The 23,413-nt window shown below is 35.0% G+C and overlaps 1 protein-coding gene across 2 annotated transcripts in view; it reads left to right on the forward strand.

The window, feature by feature from the left end:
• The window catches only part of LOC579736 (fermitin family homolog 2), a 61,608-nt gene extending 38,904 nt beyond the window's left edge, over positions 1-22,704 (forward strand). For both annotated transcript variants that reach the window (XM_779834.5, XM_011666551.2), the window contains exons 5-12: positions 3,558-3,795; positions 7,064-7,195; positions 10,469-10,518; positions 12,944-13,068; positions 15,518-15,624; positions 16,599-16,823; positions 17,186-17,332; positions 19,477-22,704. In XM_779834.5, coding sequence (XP_784927.2) covers positions 3,558-3,795; positions 7,064-7,195; positions 10,469-10,518; positions 12,944-13,068; positions 15,518-15,624; positions 16,599-16,823; positions 17,186-17,332; positions 19,477-19,782 — 1,330 coding nt within the window. In that variant the 3' untranslated portion in view covers positions 19,783-22,704. The remainder of the gene's footprint in view (positions 1-3,557; positions 3,796-7,063; positions 7,196-10,468; positions 10,519-12,943; positions 13,069-15,517; positions 15,625-16,598; positions 16,824-17,185; positions 17,333-19,476) is intronic.
• Positions 22,705-23,413: the final 709 nt, after the last annotated feature.

Consider the following 23,413-nt stretch of genomic DNA (forward strand, 5'->3'; position numbering starts at 1 on the left):
CTACATGGTAGTATGGTACATGTATATAGAGCTTTGCTTAATTCTTTGCTCAAAAAATGTACATTATCACAAATCAACAAACAGTACTATGTGATTATCAATCATTTAGGACTCTACTTTCACATTCGTTTCTGGAGTTTCTTGTCAAAAACCATAAACCGCAGAGAATCATGTGTATCTATATATAGGGACATGAATAGATTCTGAAAAGAAAGGAATATAATCATGAAGGCAAGTGGACTTTGTACAGTATTTCTTACTCATAATGCCAAATAATGAAGACTTGTTTGTGAGGCACATTGTTTTGTCTGTGTACAGTTCATATTAAAGCACACGTGGTACAGAAATGAAAACATGTCGTGTAGAGGAGATGTGTAAATATTACATTGCGATTAATGTACACTCATGCTGGAGCTTTGAGACAGACTGTATTTACATATAACACAGTCTGGTTTGTCTAAAGATGGGTGCAAGGTATCATGTTACCCTCTAGAAGACAGATCTGCAGTCATAGCAAGATTTGAGGCTGCAGGTGAAACCATGGCGATGTAAAAGTTCAAGCATTATTTTGAAGTGTTTACCTGATTGCTTGTGAGGGTTTCAACCAAATGCTAGAAATCCATTGAACATGGAAATTCTAACTGAGATCTATAGTCCGTCCCACCCTTCTTGGTAGTATGGACTTCTTATGACTTATGGTGTTTTGTAACTACATGTATCTTCTCTTTCAGGAAAAGTGTTGTACAACTGTAGAATACAATATATGCAATAAGGGTGAACTATGAACTTAAACTAGAATATAATACCAAGGATTTGTGGAATGGATATTGATTTCACCTTTTAACCCCAAGATATATTTTTATGATTTCATTTGTCAATCTCTTTATTGACTTATGGGTTGTTTATGGAGACATCAAACATGTGCTTTGCCTGCTGGCTAGACTAGGGTAGACAGCTGTTTGTTTATATTGAGGAGACAAGATATTAGACTCTTTTTCAGCTGTTCTGAAGATTTGATTTAATTGAAGTGTGCTATTCATTTCTACATCCAGATGCAATTTGTGAAGGCTGTTTTTGCGGAGAATGGGTTAGATTGTGTTCTGTATCTTTAACTATATCTTAAACAGCAGGCTTGCAAGCCGACACTTCCGAGCAGCATCTAACTATATCTTGAATAGTATAAAGAAATAGAGATAAACTTATGTAGAAGAGAATAATATGACAATGTGTCATCTTTTCCTTTGATCTACTTGTTCCTCTCCCAAACTGATGTGTTTTGTGACTCTGGTCATTCCAGCTGGATGGATACTCTGTATTCAAGAAAAGATCACCTATGGATAGGCCTCTACCTGAATCATGTTTCACCATCCAGACATATACGTATAGTCTTGCTTTCAAATGAGCCTAAATATTGTAACTGAATTATAAACGGTCAAAAGACAATAAATTAAAATCAGGGACAATCATGACCACAGCTTTACATCTAAAATGGTTTTGCATCTACCGGGTATTCTGAAATTGAAAAGTTTTGTATGAATGGTTTGGATTTAGAAGTCAATGAGTTGGGCTCTAGATCAAAAGAATAGTTGAATCAGGAGACAACCTTGCCTCTTATGTAGATCTAAAATAATCTATTGTTATTAGGTTTCAGTGCAGTCAAACAGATAATGAGATGAAGACCCACAAATCACATTATTCAGCCACTGTCTCCATATTTTTATCCGAGGGGCCACAAAACTATTTCTCTTTGCAACATGGTTTGGCATCAGAGAGCCCGGTAGTATGGGGGCCTTTCTGCTTGGTGTACACGACCAAGAAGTCTAATATTTGAAAGCCATATTAAAGACATTCTTATTTTGAAGTCCTAATCGTATCACTGTGTTGCTTTTGATTTTGATAGGATTCTGATTTGACTAGATTATATTTCTTCTGTAAAAAGATGAACATTTAGTTAAATGAAAGGTTGAGTTGTATGGTAGGTACCTTCTGTACTTTTAAGCATACATTACAAAAACTACATATCTCATTAGCTATTTCAACTGTCACCAAAGTTTGAGGGAAACTGGATCATATTAGAAAGAAGAAAAATTATGAGGGCCTATACGCGAAGCAGGTATAGAAAATATAAAGTTATACTTGTCATTGTCTTAAAAAATAAATTAGTAATAAAAATGATTGACAAATGATATGGATTGTTCTGCTGTGTAGTACCCCTATGGGCTATGACTGGTTAAATATCATTATCATACATACCGTACGGTCATACGTGTACCTTTAAGTTTGAATGGAATGAAGATGATGTGAGGAGAAGGCACACATTAGAGATGGAGGAACATGTCTGATGAATGCATCATTGGGATTCCCATATGGTCCTTATCTCTCATGCAAAGCAAGTGAACTCCCCATTATAGTACAGTAAATTAGCCATCAAGTGAAAGAGAAAGAGACAGAGACAGGAGCTAGCTGTGATGTGGAAATAGGTCAGAAATGAGTCAATGAGAAGGGACTGGTCAATGGTATGTGAGGTATGTGATAAGGCTAGTTAATACAAAGGTCACATTTGAAAGCATACCTCTAACTATGTTGAGAATGGACCCAACCGAACGGTTCGTTGCAAACTTGTGGTGAAATATGTTTGCTGCACAGCTACAATTGTAGCTACATGATATAGAATATTGATAAAAAATGAAATGATATTGGCACTCAGATTGCCTATTGGAATATTAATTCTGATACTGAAAATGAAAAGTGACCAAAGACATGAAGAGGAACAGTCACAAGTCAGTAAAAATCAGTATTACCACTGAATTAGTAGTGTAAAATGTAAATTGGTTCTTTACCTTTTAATTTTTTTAAAGACTTTATTAATCTCATTATGAATTGTCATATTTTGGTAGAATCTAAACCGAAAAAGACCCCCATTCTTGTATACCGGCCTACTAAGGTTGCGACATATATTTTATGAATAATATCACACATCATACAGCCTGTATGCAGCAAAGTGTGCTATAAAACTGCTACAATACTGCATACAGTATGTTCTACTCATTTACCTGTAGAAATGGTAGTGCTGTGTGAACACTGTCCAAAGTTCAAGTATGTTTGACAAAGATGCTACAGTAATTCATTTGATAAGAACTATGCTATGCTGATCAATTTATGACCGATAGGTAGGTGTAGTCATGTTTATGGCATATTTGAACAAGGCAATTTCATGCAAGGGACATTAGGCATTTTATAAAAGTAATACAAATGATAAATATTTCTAATAAACTAATTATGGAAGTAATTTTCTATTGACTACAATGCAATTTGTTGTATTTTAGTTGCTTCAATGTATAATGGTGTATTGATAATTTCATCTGAAGCAGCTACACTTTTCACTGATCACAAATTTCCGGGTATTCTTGTGAATTTGGATGAATATAAAAAGAATTGAATTGAATTGATTGAATGAGATGTTATATCTTTCTCTTGTCATGATATTTTTGGTGGAAAATGTGTATGGTATCAATCATTAACATAAGTTATATCTGTTTCTTTTTCTGAATTATCAGATGGCTTGACTCTAACAAATCATTGATGGAGCAAGATGTGCGAGAGAATGATACCCTGATGCTGCGCTTTAAGTACTACGTGTTCTACAATCTTCCTCAGCCTGGTAGCTCTGACATCAAACATGTGAGAGCAGACTCAGTGAGGATAAACCAGATCTATGAACAAGCTAAATGGTCTATCCTTCGAGAAGAGGTCGAATGTACACATGAAGAAATGATGATGTTTGCTGCTCTACAGGTAAACATACTAATGTCTTTATCATAAGATGATGGATGTAGACAGGGTTATTTCAACTGTTTAATTGCCTTTTTGAAAGGTCTTGTTTATGCTGGTTACGGACCATAGAACCTTTGGAATTGATGATGTTTAAAGTTTGAAAGACACAATCCTACTTGCCAAATATAAAACATCATAGGCCTCCGTAATATTGCTGTAGTTCATTGAACTTGCCCTATCTTGTTGGCTAAAAGAAAATGATACTATTCTCTTCTCAAAAAGAATCTACAAAAATTCAAGTGAAAAGAAGATTAGGCCTTCAGTTATTCAGGTAGTGCCACCGTGGACCTACTACGGTGCCAGTCACAATGTACAATATATGTTCTCATGTTAGTTATAATACAAAAGATCATTATTTTCAAGATAAGAGAGTTTTAGATTAAATTTTCAAGAATGGCTAATTTAAAGGAGATCAGTCAGGCCCACAATGTATATTGTCTGTTCAGAGCCAGGAAGGCATTACTCATGTGTGTTATAGTATATGAGTATAATGCCCTTCTGGCTTCAAGCAGATAATATGATAACTTGACACATCACTGTAATTGCACGTTCTTCTATTTCTGCTTGCTTGCTTGTCCCAAGGAGTTCTTTCTGCTTGTCCTGTATGTTTGTATGAAGAAGGAATTTATGAGCAGACATGTGGCTGTGGTAGGCTAGGTAGAGTAGTAGAAGGAGAAAGAAGTTTTATAGAAAGTCCTGGAGTAGATCTATTGAAGAGGGTCATGACCTCCTAATTGTGAGTGATTTACGTTTCTTGTGAAACACCTTGACTGCCCCACTACCAAGATCAAATGTCTTCATCTAAAGAAATACATTCCATGGGAATTGGGTGCGGGTCAACTTCATGTCACTCCTGTCATAGTGCGGGAGAAACGATTGTTCCAATATTATTTGTGGTCTTGGGCGTTACAAACGGCAGCTCTTTTGACCAACTGTCAGAAAACAAGATTTCCCTTTAGTCCGCTGTAAATTTGCCCCCTCTACTCATTGCACTTTTCCCTTTCTTTAATTTTTATTGAAGGGTTTTGGCTTTTATGATGTAAAATACTTTAGTTGGTTCACAGTTGAACTAATTTGTTTTGGCCGCAATGAACTATGACTGTTCTTCCTGAGTAGCTGCAAAAAAATAATCTAGAAATTGAATATTTTCAATTTGTAAGTCATGTCAATTTGAATTCTAAACTAACATGCCATATTTCCATGACAGAATTGCAAACATGTCCTACAAAAAGGAATATATGGAATGCAGTTGCATTACGTTAAACAAAAGAAAGAAATTTTAAGTTCAAAATTTTCCCACATACTTTGTAACTTTTCAGGAGCTAGGGAAAAAGATATTGGAGAAAAGCAATACAAAATCGATAAAATAATATAGCACTCATGTCTGTCAAACTTGACACTCCTGGCGCTCCCCAATTATTACTCCCACCCCCCCCCCTTTAGCAAGGCTGCCATTAATGGCGCTCTGCCTCTAGCATTTCAATGAATTAATTCCTGCCAGGTACCCATTTACCTCACCTGAGCCGATGTGGCAAAAGTAGATCTAATGTTTTGCCAAAGGACATTTGTGTCATGGCAGTACTCAGAACCATGAACCATGCATTCACTTGAACAGTGTATTTGTAGCCTTGTCCAATTTGATTGATATGAATGGCAGAAAGTAACAGAAGCAATGATTAGCCTATATGGATGATAAAGAGATTATTTAATCTTAACTCTTCTTCATTTAGTACACACTCTGTTAAATACCACAGTTTGTGTGTGTGAGCCCATGGACAATATGAAACTCCTTAAATGTTAATGAAGGTGGTAGAAGCCTAGACAGATATTGTGAAACCTGACAAGTACTCTCATTATGAAGGCTGATTGCATATGTTATGTATGAGTGTGGGCTGGGAAATAGCATCTAACTTCACACCTTCCTCTGAGATTGCACATTATACAACCAAGGCCAGGGTAGGGTAACAGCAAAGTGAAACATTGAACTTAAAGGTCCAAGTATCAAAATCCATTAAACCTTTCCTTGTTTTCTAACATATATTCAATGAAAAATGGAAATTTTGCTGGATGTTTTCTTAGATTTCTTTTGATTATATATGAGTTTATGAGAAATACAAAGAGATTTGAATTGAATTAGAATTACAGCTTTTGAATGTATGATGCATTCTGTATTTTTACCACAAATTATCTTTGATTTCGAATAATGCTGAAATAGAAAATATACAAACAATGTATGTTAACCTTCCTAATGCATTGACAAGGTGCCTGATGACTCTCTTTAAAGTGTGTACTAGCTTTGAGGGGTTATTTCCTCTCCAGAATTGTATCATCATCCTTGAGCGCTATTTTTGTCCAACAAAAGCTATTCTTGGGGAACAGTAAGGGTGGTTGTAAAGTGGTGTTGTCTCAGTGCCAATTAAGAACGCATTGTGTTCCTTAGGTAAGCAGATTACATGTATGAAAAGGGCTTTTAGGTTCAGGAACTTCACCTGCAGTGAAGATGTGAACATGGAGGAAAGAAGGGAATGGAAAATGTACTCTTCTGTCCTTAAAAATGTTTAGTTGCTATGACTAAACCTTACTTGGGACTTGTACTTTGATGCATCATGTTTCTTGCTGAGACTGAGAAAGGACATAGTACTGTAGAGAACATCAGTTTAATTCCTTGAATTTGACTATTAAACTTGATCATGACATCAAATCTCTTTCCTAGTATAATTTCAATAATTCAGAGTAACAATTAAGGTACTACTTGTATTATCATGTTTATCACAGAGTGGGATGATTTTCCACAAAATGAACTCCTCCCCCACCCCCCCCCCCCCCTAAAAAAAAAAAAAAAAAAAAAAAAAAAAAAATATGTTGGTAGGTCATATGCTTGGCATAAGTGATCATGTATGCAATGAACAATGGAAGACCTATACTTTTTTCTTTTATTATGGACAGGTGGCTATGCCATGAATGTTTTTCTTGTCACAAACAACATTCAAATGTCCTTGGTAACATCCACGTCATCAGTATAATTTGCCAAGTTCAAGGAAAATGGCAGGTTTGGAGTTCAACAATTTATTAATGTAAGAATTCACCTTTAGCATGTTTTTTAATCACATTTCTCTTATCATCTTCTCTCTCTCTCTCTGTCTCTTTCTCTCTGTCTTTCTCTCTCTCTCTCTCTCTCTCTCTCTCTCTCTCTCCCTCTTTGTCTGTCTGTCTTTTATTGCCATTCTAGTTACAAGTTAGCATGCAATCCCAGAAGCCTCAGCAGGAAGTAGATGGTCCGTCAGATGGTCAGGATGACATTGATAAAGCTCTTACAAATCTTCAAGTCTCATTAGAGGGACAGACTGTATCTCCAGGACATGTAAGTATCAACACACTTTGTAGCTTTAGATATTGAAACATGGAAGGGTCTCCCAACTTACGAGCTTTAGATCTACATGTAATGATGTATAAATATAGAAGAGTCTCCGCACTCCAGAGCTTTAGATCTTTACATATGGAAGGTTGAACTGTCAAAGCATCTTTATCAAAATAATCACCCTTTGTAGGTATCTGTATTATTTTTTTTTTAGGTGACTTGGATTAGGAAGATGTTCCTTGAGGGTTACAAGTTGTTTACATGTTTGCTGGAGGTGCACAAGTTGGTTATGTGTTAAAATTCTGCTTTTTGGGGACCCTTTTCCATGTACAATAGCTCTTGTTTTACATGGGGGGGGGGGGGGTCACCTTTAGTGCAGGGTATTTTGTCATTGGTTGGTAGTGAAGCTGTATCACATTGTTGCATCCCCTTACCCCTTCCCCACTCTGTCCAGTACATTTATGGCTTAGGAACCTTGACAAATCTAATCTAATAAGAGAATTATTCCCCATCTCATGGATAAAGATACACTTAAATCCAATCCTTGACCAATTATCAGTCTTTAAGGTAAGCTTCAAGGTTATTGCACAAGCATTTAGGTAATGACATCCACTCTTCATCCGTATTCCAATTATACTGCTTTCCTTTGAAAGGTCTTGCCCTGTCACAGGAAGCAGTGCCTTGTCACTGACATACCGCTCGGTCGGTCGGTACCTGTATTTGAGGCCTGCCCTTGGATTTTGTAAGGCTGTTAAACGTATTAAAGCATTTGTTGAGGGTTTCTTTGTATTCTAAAACATATGGTCTTGTCAGTCCAAATACAAAATAATTTATGAAAAAAATAATCTTGGAAGGAATTCAACTAAAAACAACAAAGCCCCTAACAATTTTAATAAATATTGAAATGATAAATGCATGATGTTACATCATTACTTCAACAGATGTTCATTTTGTAGATAATATAAGGTCATTTAATGGACCGCATTAGAGTTGATGACTTTGAGAATCATTTTTCACAATAGACTGTGTGATAAATGTTTTCATGAGGGCGATTTCAGCCTTTCTTTATCCTGTCAAGATTCTCTAACCATGTACTATTTAGAGGTCAGAAGCCATTTGAGAGAAGGACTGTTCAGTGAATCACATTGTTTGTTATCAGGAAGAAAGGAAGTTGTTAATATCATGCACAACTACATTTCAATGAGCTTTCAATGAACATTGACACATTCAGACAATAAGCCTTAGAGTTAGAGGGGAGGTCAGATTTTGGCTTGCAATGTTTGTAATCATGATATGAAGTTTTAGATGGGACTTTCATCAACTATTGATTGTTGAAGCTAGTCGTCAGTATTTTCTAAGTTCCTATAAGTTATTGTCACTGGCAAGCACTTATATACTTCATTCTGACAAATGTAGGCATAATCATTATTGATAGCTAATCACATTGATTTATGAGGAGCTATAATTATTTTGTTTCAGTTTTCATTCAATGATGGCTTTAGTCAAGGATCTCAATTCTGCAATGTCAAATCTTTTTGTTCATCTGAAGTCTGCACACATATTTCTTAAGAAGCTGTATTTGCTTTTACATTTTCCAATATTGAAAAATAAATCTTCTATTGTAAGAAAATATTTGTGATAGAATAATTAAATTTATATCAAATCCTGTAAAATTAATTCTTGAAAGGGAAGTTTCATTTAGTATTTGTAATCTGACATAGAACATGTTTTTTGTTTTTATTTTTATGAAGGAAAATATAAGTAGTCTTGCATGTTCATCATCTCCAACAAAATTGTAAAAATAAGTAGTTCAAAGTTTGAACTTAAAGGGCAAGTCCACACCAAAAATAACTTACTTTAAATAGAAGCAGAACAATCAGACAAACCAATTAAAAAAAGTTTTTCATACGTTAAATAAAATTCATATTTGTCATCCAATTTTACTCATTTTTTTTTCTGGCTCTGTTTCTCCTGTTTTTCTGCATTTATTAAAAGCAAATTATTTTTTGGAGTGGACTTACCCTTTAAGTTGTTATATATGTTCAGAGAAATCCTGTGGAGGATATCATATGTGGACTTCTAAAAAGGCTCTTGGGTATTTTCTACCACAATTTTTTAGAAATAATTCATTCTCTTTTATATCTGACTTGAATCTTTACTGTTGTTGTGGTAGATTGTTATGACAACAAGCAAATTTGTATGAAGTGTTTGGTCTAGATCTGTGATAGTATTGTACTTGAATTGGTGTTTTGATTTGTAAGTAGATGAAAACAAATATAATATTTATGAATAGAATGCAGTTTGCGAGTAAAAAAATATGTGTTTGCAAATCTATTTATAAAGTAGCATGATTGCTGAATAAAGGTAGAGGAATACCAAAGCTTTACTCTTTTTGTACAAAGAAGTCACGATCATTGATACAGTATTATGGTCCATGGTGCTTATCCATTGTATGGCGGTTGATATATAATATAATGATAATAGGTTTTAGAGTATGAGATTTCTATCTTTCTATCCATCATGTTGGCTTTAATCACCTTCATTGTTGATTGGATTAAAGCTTAATGGTGGCGGTCCATTTTCTGTTAAATGGGGCATGCATAGAGATGCATGATGAATTTCAATACAAACAAAATCTCTGTTGACTGTAGCGCTCGACTACCACGCAGGCAAGCCTCTGTCGGCTCTGTGTGAATGAGATATGGAAAATGATACTGCAGAGAGAGAGAGAGAGAGAGAGAGCTACCCCTCCTCCCCCAAGTCAATTATATCAATCAAAACAACACCATAGAAGATCTGATCTCATGGGATATGTTTCAAATATAATGTGATATTGATGTTGGTTATTGGTTTCATGATAGCAGTCAGTCAAATTTGAATGTTATTGCAAATTTATGTTCCTTAATTAACATAGAATATTATTTTTCTTCCACTTTTTTCTCCTTTTACATTCATGTAATTTACAGTTTACCATGATAAAAAAAGGTTTTGTTCATTAGAAATTTGCATTAAAGCAAATAGGATATATTTCATATATTTTAAACGAGTAATATTCAAAATATGGATAAAAATGATGTCTTACATCCATCTTATATATTTGATCAGGATTTTTTCACTTTGATCCATAAATATAGAGCATTCTTTCATATGTGATTCAGTAGTTAAGCTCTACCTTAGCATACTTTAGAAATGTTTTTAAATATTTGCTCTCTTGCTGTAATCTTTAATTTTGAATATCCTTTGTGAAATATTTTGTAATTCTTTCTATCTTTCTAGACGGACATCACTTCAGTACCAGAACTTTCAGGAGTATTGAGGTATCTGAAGTAAGTATTCTCTAATTTCATATGTATTGTGATAGGTAGTTTTCTTTGTAATTTTTTGTTTTGTTTAATATGTCATTGTTTATCATTGTATGTTGTTGTTATAGCGCCTAGAGACTTTGATGGTAAGCACTGTTTTTTTAATTTTTAAATCATTATTATTATTCAAACCTAGCTCACCCCCTCATAAAATGTGTTTGTTTTCTTCATGAAATATATCTTCAGGATGTACATAGCATGAATGAATTGAATTAAACCAAGCAATACATTATAGTTTTCATAGCAAACTCTACAAATGGATATAATATTTTCTTTCTAAAAAGCAGAAAGTATGATTCCCTTGATTCCTATGCACTATGACTCATCCTTAGCCTTGCAAAGCTTGTATGATAGTAAGATCTTTCTTCTCTGAGACATATGTTATATCCTTCAGTGAGTGAGCTGGGCTGAGAGGTCCTATTAATAGAGGTTTATAGTTATAGGTGACAGCTGGGTTTGTGTAGGGAGAGAGCTGATAGTATTACACCTAGTGTGCATAGCATAGAGATCAAATCTAAATAGAAGGTATGTCATCAAAGGTTGCCTCTAGTATTAGCTTCCCTTCTGTCTGTCATACTACTCTTTTAACTCCTGTGTGTGGTTAACTGTTTTGTTGCAACAGATGTGCTCTCTCGAATAGATACACACAATATACCTAGGAATATTTGTGAAAAATTGTAATCGACCTTGTCATCAGTTTATGTTGGTTCCTTTATAATCTTTATGAAATATATCAGGGGGATACCAGCAGCATTTCAGTGTGTGGTTGCTGCTTGTAATTGCTTGCTTTCAATGATTTGATTCAAACAGGTCTTGTCTGACTGCATGTAAAGTGTGCCCTTGAGAATTCCACAATATCTGTTTCTCTTGTATCAATTTTGTATTAATATTTGATTGTGGAAATGTGGTGCAATAACTATGATTTTGTCATATCCACAATTTGGTACTTTCTTTATTCATCAATTTTCTAACTTTCTTGTTCTATCCACTTGAACAGCAAGAAAGTTAGAAAATTGATGAATAAAGAAAGTACCAAATTCAGACATTGTTTCAACATTGCCAAGTTCAAGTACCTATATTGTCAATATTGATTTAAAAAAATTAAAAATGTCTGTTCACAAAAGTACTTTCATTGTGCTACTATCATGTCAGAAACTTGATTGTACAAAATGGATTCATGAAAGAAAACAATATTCAGACTAATAATTTGTTAAGCCTTGGGCTGTCTTACAAACAGTTGATTTAAAATCTCAACTTATTTGTGATTGATATCCATCGCAACTATGTACATAAGACATAGGAGACTGCAAACTTGTGATTGATTGGAGGACTTGTGATTGATTTGGATCAATCGTAACTCTTCTAAAGACAGGGCCCAGAATTCTTCAGAGGTCATAGGTAGAATAGATTTTGTTTGAATAGGTAGTATGATGTTTATAAGAAGAAGTTGAGTATATGCCTGAGTCAAGAAGAAAAGCAGTTGTTCCCATAAGGCCTGTCTTCATCAGCTTGAGATTGTCAAATATCCCGCTATTTGAACTATCCCGATCGCAAATTATCCAGTTAATTTGTGTCTTCATCAGCCTAAAGTTGCAATTAGCGGGATATTTGGTCAAGATAATCATCCCAAGATATCTTGGGCTAGTTTGCAAAATATCCAACTACCGGGTATTTGTCTGTGCGTCTTCACCAGCCCGAAGACTTGCACTATGCGCGAATGCTGAGAAAATATCTCGAGATAATTTCTCGAGCTTGAGTTTCAAGTTTCAAGGTCGAATTTCGAGCTGATGAAGGCGCGATTTGTAACTTCAGGATTATTTCCCAAATCAGAAATAGCGGGCTATTTGGCAAACTCGAGATGATGAAGACAGGCCTATAGAGGTAGGGAGAGAGAGCATGATTCAGTAGTGTAGAATGCTGTAGGAGGATAAGAATCTTTCATTTTGGAATGTCAACTGAATGATTTGCCTGTGAATCAATGCGAGTCCTAGCTAGCAGACACTAATGTGTTTCTCAGATACAGAGTGGGCTAGCTACATCAGACATGTGGGAGAGAGGAAGGAAGGATGCCTCTATGTTCAATCATAATATGAACCCTGTGTTTTGATGGTCCCCTGCATTCCTCTGTGTTTTGTACAAATGCGCTGCGACCTGGGAGGGAAATGTTTGGTGTAAAATAATCCCTGCTTGTGATGGTCGTCTTACTGAGCACTGTGTAATATTAGTAGATATATCCACTTTATACCATTTCCTATTGACATACGTCCAGTGTAATATATTTCAAATATTAAGTGATGAAGATAGAATTTCATACGTTCCTCCAGTCTGTAATTTTTAAAGCATCTCTGTGTTAATCACATATTGTGTATACTTTACTTTACTTGATTAGGCCCAAGAAGTTCACATTGAAGGGTTATAAGAAGGCGTGGTTTGTGTTCCGTGACCTGCACCTGTCATCTTATAAGAATGAAGAAGAGAGTAATGGACAAGCTATCCAGAGAATCAATCTCAAAGGTGAGTCAGTCAGTCAGTCAGTCTGGAGCAAAGACTAGCTAGCTCGCTCGCATGCAATCTATTATAGATAGGGGTAGTAACCATCTGTCATGTAATTTAGCTTGTACTTTCCAATCACCTTCTATAAATCATCAGCTGAGAAGCAGAAAAGTGTTATTCCCCAGTCATATTGAATAGACTGATATGAGACCAACGATACACTGAAGAAACATGATGTTTGAAGGCAAATGGCATTTAGTTTGTCAAATTGGTCTATCTGAAATCAGTTTGACTGAGATATAAATGCATTTCACTTCATTCATTTCATATTTATTTTGCAAACCATCATAAAAAGCATTGTATAAATATAACATAAAATCTGATAGTATAAAAAAAGTTTTAAAATGGCATAAAACAGTGAAGTATCACATAAAGATATAGGTAACAAAATATATGTTGAGGTGTAAATAATATTGCATTCTACAATTTAAAAAATAGTTTGCTAGGCATACCAAAAAATGTTGTAGCCCATGTAAGAATAGATTATATAAAAAAAAGAACACAATTAAAGTTGGAGCAATAAAATAAAGAAAAAGAGACGAGTGTTGTCAATAAGATAAAAACACAGATGTAAAATGGGTTGAATATTAAAGATTAAAGTACAGGAGATATGGGGAGAAAGAGAAAGTGGTACTGGTATTTAAGTGTGTAAAGGGATATATGTATAGAGAGAGATAATGTAAAAGAGGGAGAGAGGGGGGGGGGGGTAGAGAGAGAGAGAGAGAGAGAGAGAGAGAGAGAGAGAGAGAGATTTGATTGATTTGATTTGTTTTTATAAATTTATCAATAGCAATACATTTCATATGATGATACAAGAAGAGAACATTTTGGTTAGTAAGTGTCAGTTGGGCCTAACCTGTTACAGCTAATCAAAGTATTTTGGTATAAGTAGAGCTTAGAAAAACTGTAAATGTACTTTTACAGTTGATACTAAAGAATAAGAGCACTTAACAGTGTCTTATAATATGCAAATTGATAATATGAAATACAATTTGTGTGCACATTCCAACTATTTTCATTGGTTGTTCATTTAAGATTTCTGGAAAAGTATGTGAGGGTAAATAGTGCATAGCATCACACACACATTTGCATGAACATAGATGCCTTTTGAGAGAGCAGCATGATGATAATAATACCATACAGACCCACATCTCTTTGCTCTCCCTATGAACGGGTGGGCTGTGGCCTGGACAGGTCTATTTTCAAACATTGTACTCCATAGGGAGCCAATCATTTTGACATTCCCATGTTTGACTCCTCCTAGGGGGTCGTACACTTTTGCTGCTTGAAATGCGCTAACAAGCCCAGACATTTAGATTGAGAAGCTAGCTCATCAACTACCCACTCATTTAGAGGAATAAAGCATGTCATGTGCATAGCAGTAGGACATGACTGGATGCAGAGTGACTGAGTGGACATTTTAAGAAAATATTGTTTTCAAGTTTCTATCGTAGTACTAGCTACAAGTACATGTCACACAATAGTCTGATATTACTTCTCTCTACCAATGTTTCTCCTTTCAATACAAAACTATGAAAAAAAGATAAAAATTTACCCCAAACTGTGTTTGGGGCCTTCTGCCTCGCACCTGTCTTGATGAGTAGTTGAGTAAGACATAGCTCGTGCTCCCATAGCTTCGTGTTCATTGCTTCCAGTCAGTTAGAAATAAGAGGATTTAGATTGGAGCTCTTATGGACAATGAAATTGACAATTCATGTGTGAGGTAGATGTAATGAAAGACAAGACAGGACAGGTATAGATGAAGGGGATATGAAGTTAATAAGAGCTTAAGGATGCCAAAGTTCTGAAGTGAGTTATGATATTGAAGGAGACGGGTTCATGAATATGATATGAAGGAAGAGAAGTATGAAATAACAAGGCTTTTTCCGAAAAGGAGTAATAGCAATTGACAAGTTGGAAATATGTAGGAAATTATCCTTAAAAGTTTCCTGTACATTTAGCCCATGCTATTCCTTAATCAGGTATCAAATCTTCTATTTTTCATGACCCAATATGTAATGGGATAGATGTGTTGGGTGATTAAAAGAAACACATCTTACTTGCCACAATTAATTTCATAGAGTCTTCAAAGTCAATTTTCCAAATATGTTTTAAAAAAAAAGAATTCCACATGAGTTGTTTTTCATTAAAGTCATATGTAATACTCCATATAAAGGAAAGAGGAGAAGAAAGCCATAAAGAATGTTTGAGAAAAATATGTGTTCATTTATGTTTATATTTATGTTATACAGCTACACGACATAGAAATTGATGAGTCATTCCTCTTTAAACCAAATGTTGCTAATGGGATCATTAGATGGTCTTTGTATTAAGCCTATGGGTAGTAGAGAAGTGAGTAGGTAGTCAAGAGGTTTGACAACATTTCTTTTGTCTGTTTGTTTGTTGATAGGTTGTGAAGCTTCTCCTGATGTGAGCATAGCAGCTGAGAAGTTCTGTATCAAACTACTCTCAGTATCACCAGAAGGAACACAAGAACTTATCTTGAGATGTGATTCCGTAAGTTATCTCACTTTCTTATATTTTCATTCTGGATGAGAATTCCAAACTCCTGTCCTTTATGTATTAGGCCCCTTGCATAAATGACATTGTAAACCCGCCCCTCTTACCTTGCCATTCACTATACCTGTAAATTGGGTTTTATTTTGCTACACTGTTCCCTTATTTTTTTCCAAGGCAGTTTTATGTTGTCCCATGGAAACCAGGCCTTGTGATCAAGTCCATGACTTTGATGAATGTTACGTTCATACTTGAAAGATCAATTTTAGTAGAATGAGTCATTAGAAATATCTTGCATTTTTTCTTTCTTATAGTACCTATTAAGTCTTTAAAGAGTTGACTTTGAGAAAAACATTGACGTCATTAGAAATCCTTGATGGTAATAATGAGCATAGTTTAGCATGACCTTCCTTCCAATCTAATGCCCTGACCTGGGATCATGTAATTTCTACAGCATTCTTGCCTGAATGGAAGGGTTCATTCAATGTGAAATCATAGATTCCTTCACTGTAGGGCCATATTGCAATGTACTCATTCATTTTGGTAGTTCATTGTACTATTGTATAATAAGTTTTGGAGTTTAAAGACTTAGAAATTAATATTTGTGTTTGGTTGAAATGGATAAATATTTCTGAAACTTCATATATGTATATATATAATCTCCAGAACAAAATATGAACTGTTAATGAATATCAAGAATTAAAACATACCTGTGAGCCAGTATCCCAGCCTTATGTAAGCCTCTGAATTTGCATGATAATGATTCATTATATGAAAATTTAATGCAATTTGACAGAAGTAGTTAATATGTTATTTTACATCCTTTTGAGTATATAAAGCATAGTAACCATTTTATCATAATGTCCAGTTTAATACTGTATCTATTTTCATTAACTGTGAAAATAATATGTGACTGAAAAACAGCAGTTTGAAAGTAGTTAGCATTAATGTTCCTTGTTGGTGTGTTTATACAGGAGGATCAGTATGCCAAGTGGATGGCAGCATGTAGACTGGCATCCAAGGGTAAATCAATGGCTGATAGTACATACTCATTAGAAGTAGAAGAAATCAAAGCTTTCCTGAGCATGCAACAGAGTAAGAAGGACAGTAACAACCCTATCATACCCACTGATATGCCTGAACTCAAGCCAGAGAACTTTGTCAGCCCTAGAGCACTCAAGAAATACAAAGCCAAAGAGGTAAGCTCACCAATAGTACAACTTAAACTTTAACTACCATCTGTATGCTAGAAAAGTAATGCTCAACTGATCAAAGTTTAGGTGTTGTAATGATAATGATGCTGTACATTGCTTAAAGATGTTACTACGGTGTATGATTAAAATGGTAATTGTCAACCAAGTAACATGTAGATGTAGATGAAAGCAAGTGAGGTAGGTATGGAAATCATTGTATCTTTTAAATGAAGAGTAAAATTCACAGGCAGTTGCGTGTAAGTTGTTGTGATGTCTATGGTATGGCAATACAGTATACAGGTGAACTGTGCTACCAGAATCATGATCTGATAATATAATTTGTTATGTTTTGTTTTGTTGTATGTCAGATTGCCAGGAGTATCCTAGATGCCCATTCAGGACTACAAACCTTGTCACTCATTGATGCTAAACTGAACTACATCAAGGCATGGCAAGCACTCCCAGAGTATGGCATCACCTTCTTTGTAGTACGCACACATGGCACTAGGAAAGATGTAAGTATCTTGCTTGGGTGGGTCTGTAACTACCCTCTACCAAATAGTTTCTGGAAAGATGGATAATCAGTATTATATCCCTTATCGTAAGATTGTTGCATTAGAAGTGTCGGAATAGTTCATCTTTTATTGCTGACGTCACGCATAGTACCTTTTTTCCCTAGGGAAAAAAGGGACTATGCGCGCGCGCGTCCCCCCCCCCCCCCCCCCCCCTCATTTCAAATGCATGCGCACAGCCACTTGTGCAGTGTCACGGCGCTCAAGCCATAAAATTTATTCAGTGCGTAAACTGCACTACACTAATGCAGAACCTGTATAGGTGGCATGGACCAGCTAAACATCCTTTTATTTGAGCCGTGCAATTTTCTTTTATTTCTTTTCTGAATGTGAGATATATTACAAATATAAAATGACTCATTCTCGGAACAAGCTAAAACTTTTCGCACTCAGGAACATCATTAGTACTATTCTCCTTCGGGCCATCTCAGCTAGATCCTCGAGTGTCATTGTATATTTGTATACTATTTCCCCCATAATGTTGTCCTTTAAACAAATCAAATCTAACCATGATTCTATTCTCCCTTTAAGTATTTATCACATGGTGATGAGCTAGTACTTTCACCTTTCCAAATTTGGAAACATTCCATGACGTAAATGCATAATTTCCTCCTATATCAACTCCAAATCAATGCATTCCTTTTTGTGTAAATTGATATGTACATGGAAGGTACAATGAACACCTGCTATCTGAAAAATAGTGCTTTGATACAGTGATTTTTGTCAGGTATGATGGCCATTAAGGATATCATTTACCATCCAGGAATGTATGCAATGATGCATGCTTCCAATGATTCAGTTTGTGCAAGATATATTTAGACCATGTGATCAAACAATGAGAAAGGAATGCCATAAATAAATGTATTTTCAGAATTATGGTCCAGTGGTTTCCTCTAATATATTTCGCATTGTTTGTCTCTGTATGGTTTTGAAAGATTATTTAGGAATAGTCGGACAACCCTGTGCAAAATCAACCAAGCTGCTTATTTCATCTATTTTTTTAAATTTATTCATCCATCTATTCATTTTGTATTTATTTTTTTTATCAATTTAGTTACTTAGTTATTTTCATATCTGTTTATTTATTTATTTTGAGTCATTGCACAAAGTGAATCATGCATACACTTATGGAAAACCCTGATAGAAATCCTCTAACCAAATCAGACAGACATGGCATTTCTTGTTTTGATATCATCAGCCAAACTAATATGTAAGGAAAATCCTGCTAATTGGAACTTCCTTTTGAATGAGTCAACGTGTAGATTGATTGGATAACTGGAGCTCATATTATGCCATGTCACTACAGCAAGCACTATGCCAAAGACTCATATTAATTTGAGACCGCATGATTTCCTCTGCTCAAAAATTTGTTTATATAATTATTTCCTTTCCTCGGTTATGTTGTAATATCAGCAGTGATTAAGGGGAAACATGTGGGAAAGTTATATCAAGGGAATAAACTTGTGGTTTTGCATACAGATATATGAAACTAAAGTCTGATAAATGTTATGTTGTAATCATAAACCAACATTTGGCCTTGATTAGGGAAGTATCAATTTGGGAATGGTTGTCTTTTCTTATGTTTCACAGTTATAAACATTAATAACATAAATGTATACCTAATTACACTCATGATCTTGTGTATACATGTGAATTTAGTCCTGGGTATTAGGGTTTAAAAGATTATCAGACTTGTATTCAGTGAAGGAATCATTATTGTCGTAACAAACTTAAAACGTTTGTTGGATTTTGTGCCGTTGTCTTCTGAACTATATTTAGTTAGGCAGACATTAAGCAATGATGCATCTTAATTCAGATATTTTACAATAAGTTTCCCTGAAATTAAAGATAAAATCGGTTTCAGAGTACCATCTCTAATTTTTTTTTAAAAAAGATATAAAAGGAGGCCCATATATTCCAAAGGAAACTTTCCCTACCATGCATGACTATTTCTAAAGGTTGAATCTTGCATTTTTCTCATTGAAAATGTGCTCTCTGTTTAGTTTGTGGTCATTCTTTGACAATGTAGAAATGTCAGTTGCCATTAATTTTACACAAATGTGATATTTTTTATATTTGATTGATAGGAGCTGCTTGGCTTGGCTTATAACCGCATGATCAAGATGGACATCAACACAGGTGATCTTCAGAAGACATGGCGTTACAGCACAATGACTCACTGGAACGTGAACTGGGAGACAAGAGAACTGATCATTGGTATGGAGGATGAACAGATTCAGATGGCTTGTCTTACCTGCGATTGTAAGATCGTCCATGAGTACATTGGTGGATCTATCTTCTTGGCGCTACGCAAGCAAGATAAGAACCAGGTGCTTGACATGGACATGTTCATGAAGCTAACGGGAGGTTCAGAGTCCGGCGTTCTCGAGTAAACATTTAGAGTTCCTCTTCTCTTCAAGGGAGAGAGAATGAATGGTGGTAGTGGACTTTGAGATATGTGGCCGGAAGGGAAGGAGAAGGGATAAGGTAATGCTTCATGATGCATCACGTATACACACACACATCCTTGGTAATATCAAGTGAAAAAGAATTGGGCCTTTAATTAAATTCGAGCATGTGCATAAAGTATCTCAACACAATGGAATGTTTGTATGAGTAGGATTGATACATTCTTGGTTGAAGGATGGGTATGGAAAATGGCTTTGATGCGAGTCTGGCAAAGACTTCCATTACCAGGCAGACAAGTAATACATGCAAATTGCTAATCTGAAAGATTTTAAAGTGACATTGGTAGAATGTATAGAGATGAAGCAATATCTTTTCCACTTGGTTGCTCAGTCTCTTCCTTGGCTTCCCACCTTCATAACACTGCCAGCGATACCCTAGCAGCTTCCATCCGTGGTGATATATCATCATTGTTTGGTCAGTCAGTCCTGTGGTCAGTGCTGTGGTCAGTCCTTGCCTACTGCTGTCATAGATGATGGACTTGTCTGATTAGCAAGGAGCCGGTTGTATGGAGGCGACTATGATGAATCATAACCAAGCTCTAAGATGGATGCTAATGGCTTAGTGGAAGGAGGAAGTCAATACTGGTGCCCAGCTGTTTGTTTCTTAACGATTCAGCAATCCTTCTTTTTTGTAAACCTCTTTGCAATAACTGTAATTATGCTTAGGAGGTAATTGAATTGGAATGCTTGATGACTTTGATAATGAAGACAACATTTTTTATAAATATATATTTTCTTGGAATTTTTGTCAAATGGATGTTTTACTTTGTCATGTAGAATTCTCATGTATTGATTAACGGTTTTATATACATTTCCCCTTTTCTTCTTAGGCTTTTAGTCAGTGTGTAAACGGCCAACACATTTTTACTGAAAATTTGCTCACTAATTTCATGATGGCTCTCAATTTTTATGTAAATAGATATATCTGTATATATATATAATGAACTTTATATCCTTACAATCAAGTCTCTCAACTTTTCATTTTCTCTAGGTGATGCATTAAGTGTTTTATTTATTGTGCGATACCCACCCCATCCCTTGAGTTTAAGGCAACTGATTGCAACAGAGTGATAAATGCTCCTGCATGCTGCTTTTGATACCTATCCTATGTTGTCAATATCATCATCATTATCATCATCATGCATTTACTTTGAAGTTTATTGCTTAGGCACCCTGTAAGATTACACCAAGTAATGGCACCTCACTAGCTTTGACCCAATCATATTGTATTGAATATATTTTCATAAATGTGATTCTCATTGATAATATTGAAGGTCATGTATCCTTGTCTGCAAGTGTATATAATTGTACATAGGTAAGTAATGTCTATACATGTATGTATTATTCTGTATAAGTCCAATGATATACCTTTTTACAAAGTGAGCATGTATGTACACTATGGAAATACACACCTGAAAATTGTATTTACAAGAATTTCTATGCCTGCTCTGTATACAGAATATATGAACACGATGTATGCACATAACGAGATACCCACATCTTTTTTCTTTTTTATTCAGAGTATTTACTAGTGAATACATGTAATGTATATCCTTCGTTATTTATATATGATTAGCGATGTTTAATGCAGTTGTGATAAACCATGTTGATCTGCCATGTTTGGTCCTCTGAATAAAATGTTCCACAATCAATAAATACTTTATAAAACCTGGTCATTGTGCCAATATATTCATATACTTACTCTTCCTATTCTACACTCAAACACATAAATCACCAACCTGCTGAAAAGTATTACACTTCATCACTATTCCTCTATGTTCACAGCTGGCTATAATGCTGGATTCTATCCATAATGAACCCAATGATGTAAGAATATTGATAACGTTTCCCTTTATTTGTGATGAATTCTCATCATAACTCTTCTCATGCACCATTTGTCATCTTATTCAGATATTCATCCGTTTATGAAGTTAGTCAGTAAAACTTATGTTATTTTCAGGTATATTTTGAGAGGTTTTGTCTGAAGATAATCTGAGAGATGGTGAGATGGAGAATCTTGATTTTCTACTGCCATGACATGTAAGCAAAAGTTTAATAGGAAAGAAATCAGATAGGAACCCAGCAATTAACCTTGCCAATGACTTTGTGATTGCTTTTCAAGTTACAAGTCTACACTATCTACACAATTTCTTTTTCTCATAAGATTGAGGGGGAATGAAGGGTAAGAAGAAAGAGGATGTAACCATTGGTATGTAGTGTGTATAGTGGCAGTTTTACTGCATCAGATAATTGCTTCCATGTATTTTTGTTTTAATGAGATCTATTTGCTCAAGACAAGTTATATTTTTTACCACCATTATGTATTTATTGACTTCATTCAACAACAGATTCCACATTACGGTAAATGAGTATGCTCTTCATTGTATTCACAAACTTGGAAGAGTACTATGTTCTGGCTTTAACGTCAAGGCTCTATTGTGGTTGGCAGATCTTGTGTGAGATTTTTCCCTCATGTTTTTTAAATCCAGATTTGTACCGTTTAGTGTTATCTGAATGGTTTAAGTCCGGTTCTTGCACACTAAGGATTGTGTTTATAGGAAGGTATGGATGATGTGCCAAATAAACCTTGCTCACACATGTCTCCACACATGGCTTGTTCAGATCTTTATAGGATTAATTTGTTCTTTTTGATTGGTGATTTGAACGAAATATTAAGAAACCTGTAAATTTTTATAATGGAGAGCGGATTTGGTCAAAGTGAACATTTGCATGGTGATGATTATTTGTTTTATTTACTTTTTTGGTGAAACTTTGTTACATAATCAAAGTCTTAACCTGAATGAGGCAAATTAAAACTGGCTGTAGTATCTAACTTCTCCACAAAGACATCTAATCTCTTCCTTGTGTTCTGTGTGATTTCAATGTCATGAATGGTGTATTATTGAGTTTGGTTGATCTGTTTGTGAGGTACAAGGAAAACATACAGTGATGGCAAACTACAACAAATTTATTCAGAAATTATGAGAGATGTTTTTCCCATGTGACATGTCTTCTATCTCTTTATTTCTTCCAAAATTAAATATATTTCAATGTGACCATTGTTAAATAGTTCTTTATGATATTGCTACCATTACTCAATGGTCATATCAAGAGATTATTCATTTCTAGAAGTAAATTGATGAAAGACTTGTGATGGGATACAGTTCATTGTATTGTACTTATACTGAAGTACTGTATGATCATATAGTCTGTCTGGAGCCAGAAGATCACTAACTCATATATCACAGTCAATGCCCTTCTAGCTCCAAACATACCATATGCAAGTTTCGGAGCATGATCCCCTCAAAAAAAAAAAAAATGACAGGAACACAAAATATTTATGATATATAGAAATATTCTGGAAAATGACAATAGACTATTTTTGTATCCTTTTTTGTGTGCTATTCATTTAAAGTTATGAATGCTTTGCATAGTGACATACTACATTCACCTGTAACAAGTCGATACATATCCAGTCTGCAATTGAAGTTTATTAATATGAACAGGTGAATGTAATAGTAATAAGTTTATAAGCCTTTACTATAATCGAGAGAAT

The sequence above is a fragment of the Strongylocentrotus purpuratus genome, unplaced genomic scaffold (genome assembly GCF_000002235.5).
Source record: "Strongylocentrotus purpuratus isolate Spur 01 unplaced genomic scaffold, Spur_5.0 spur5_scaffold_5, whole genome shotgun sequence".
In the NCBI taxonomy this organism is placed as follows: Eukaryota; Metazoa; Echinodermata; class Echinoidea; order Camarodonta; family Strongylocentrotidae; genus Strongylocentrotus; species Strongylocentrotus purpuratus.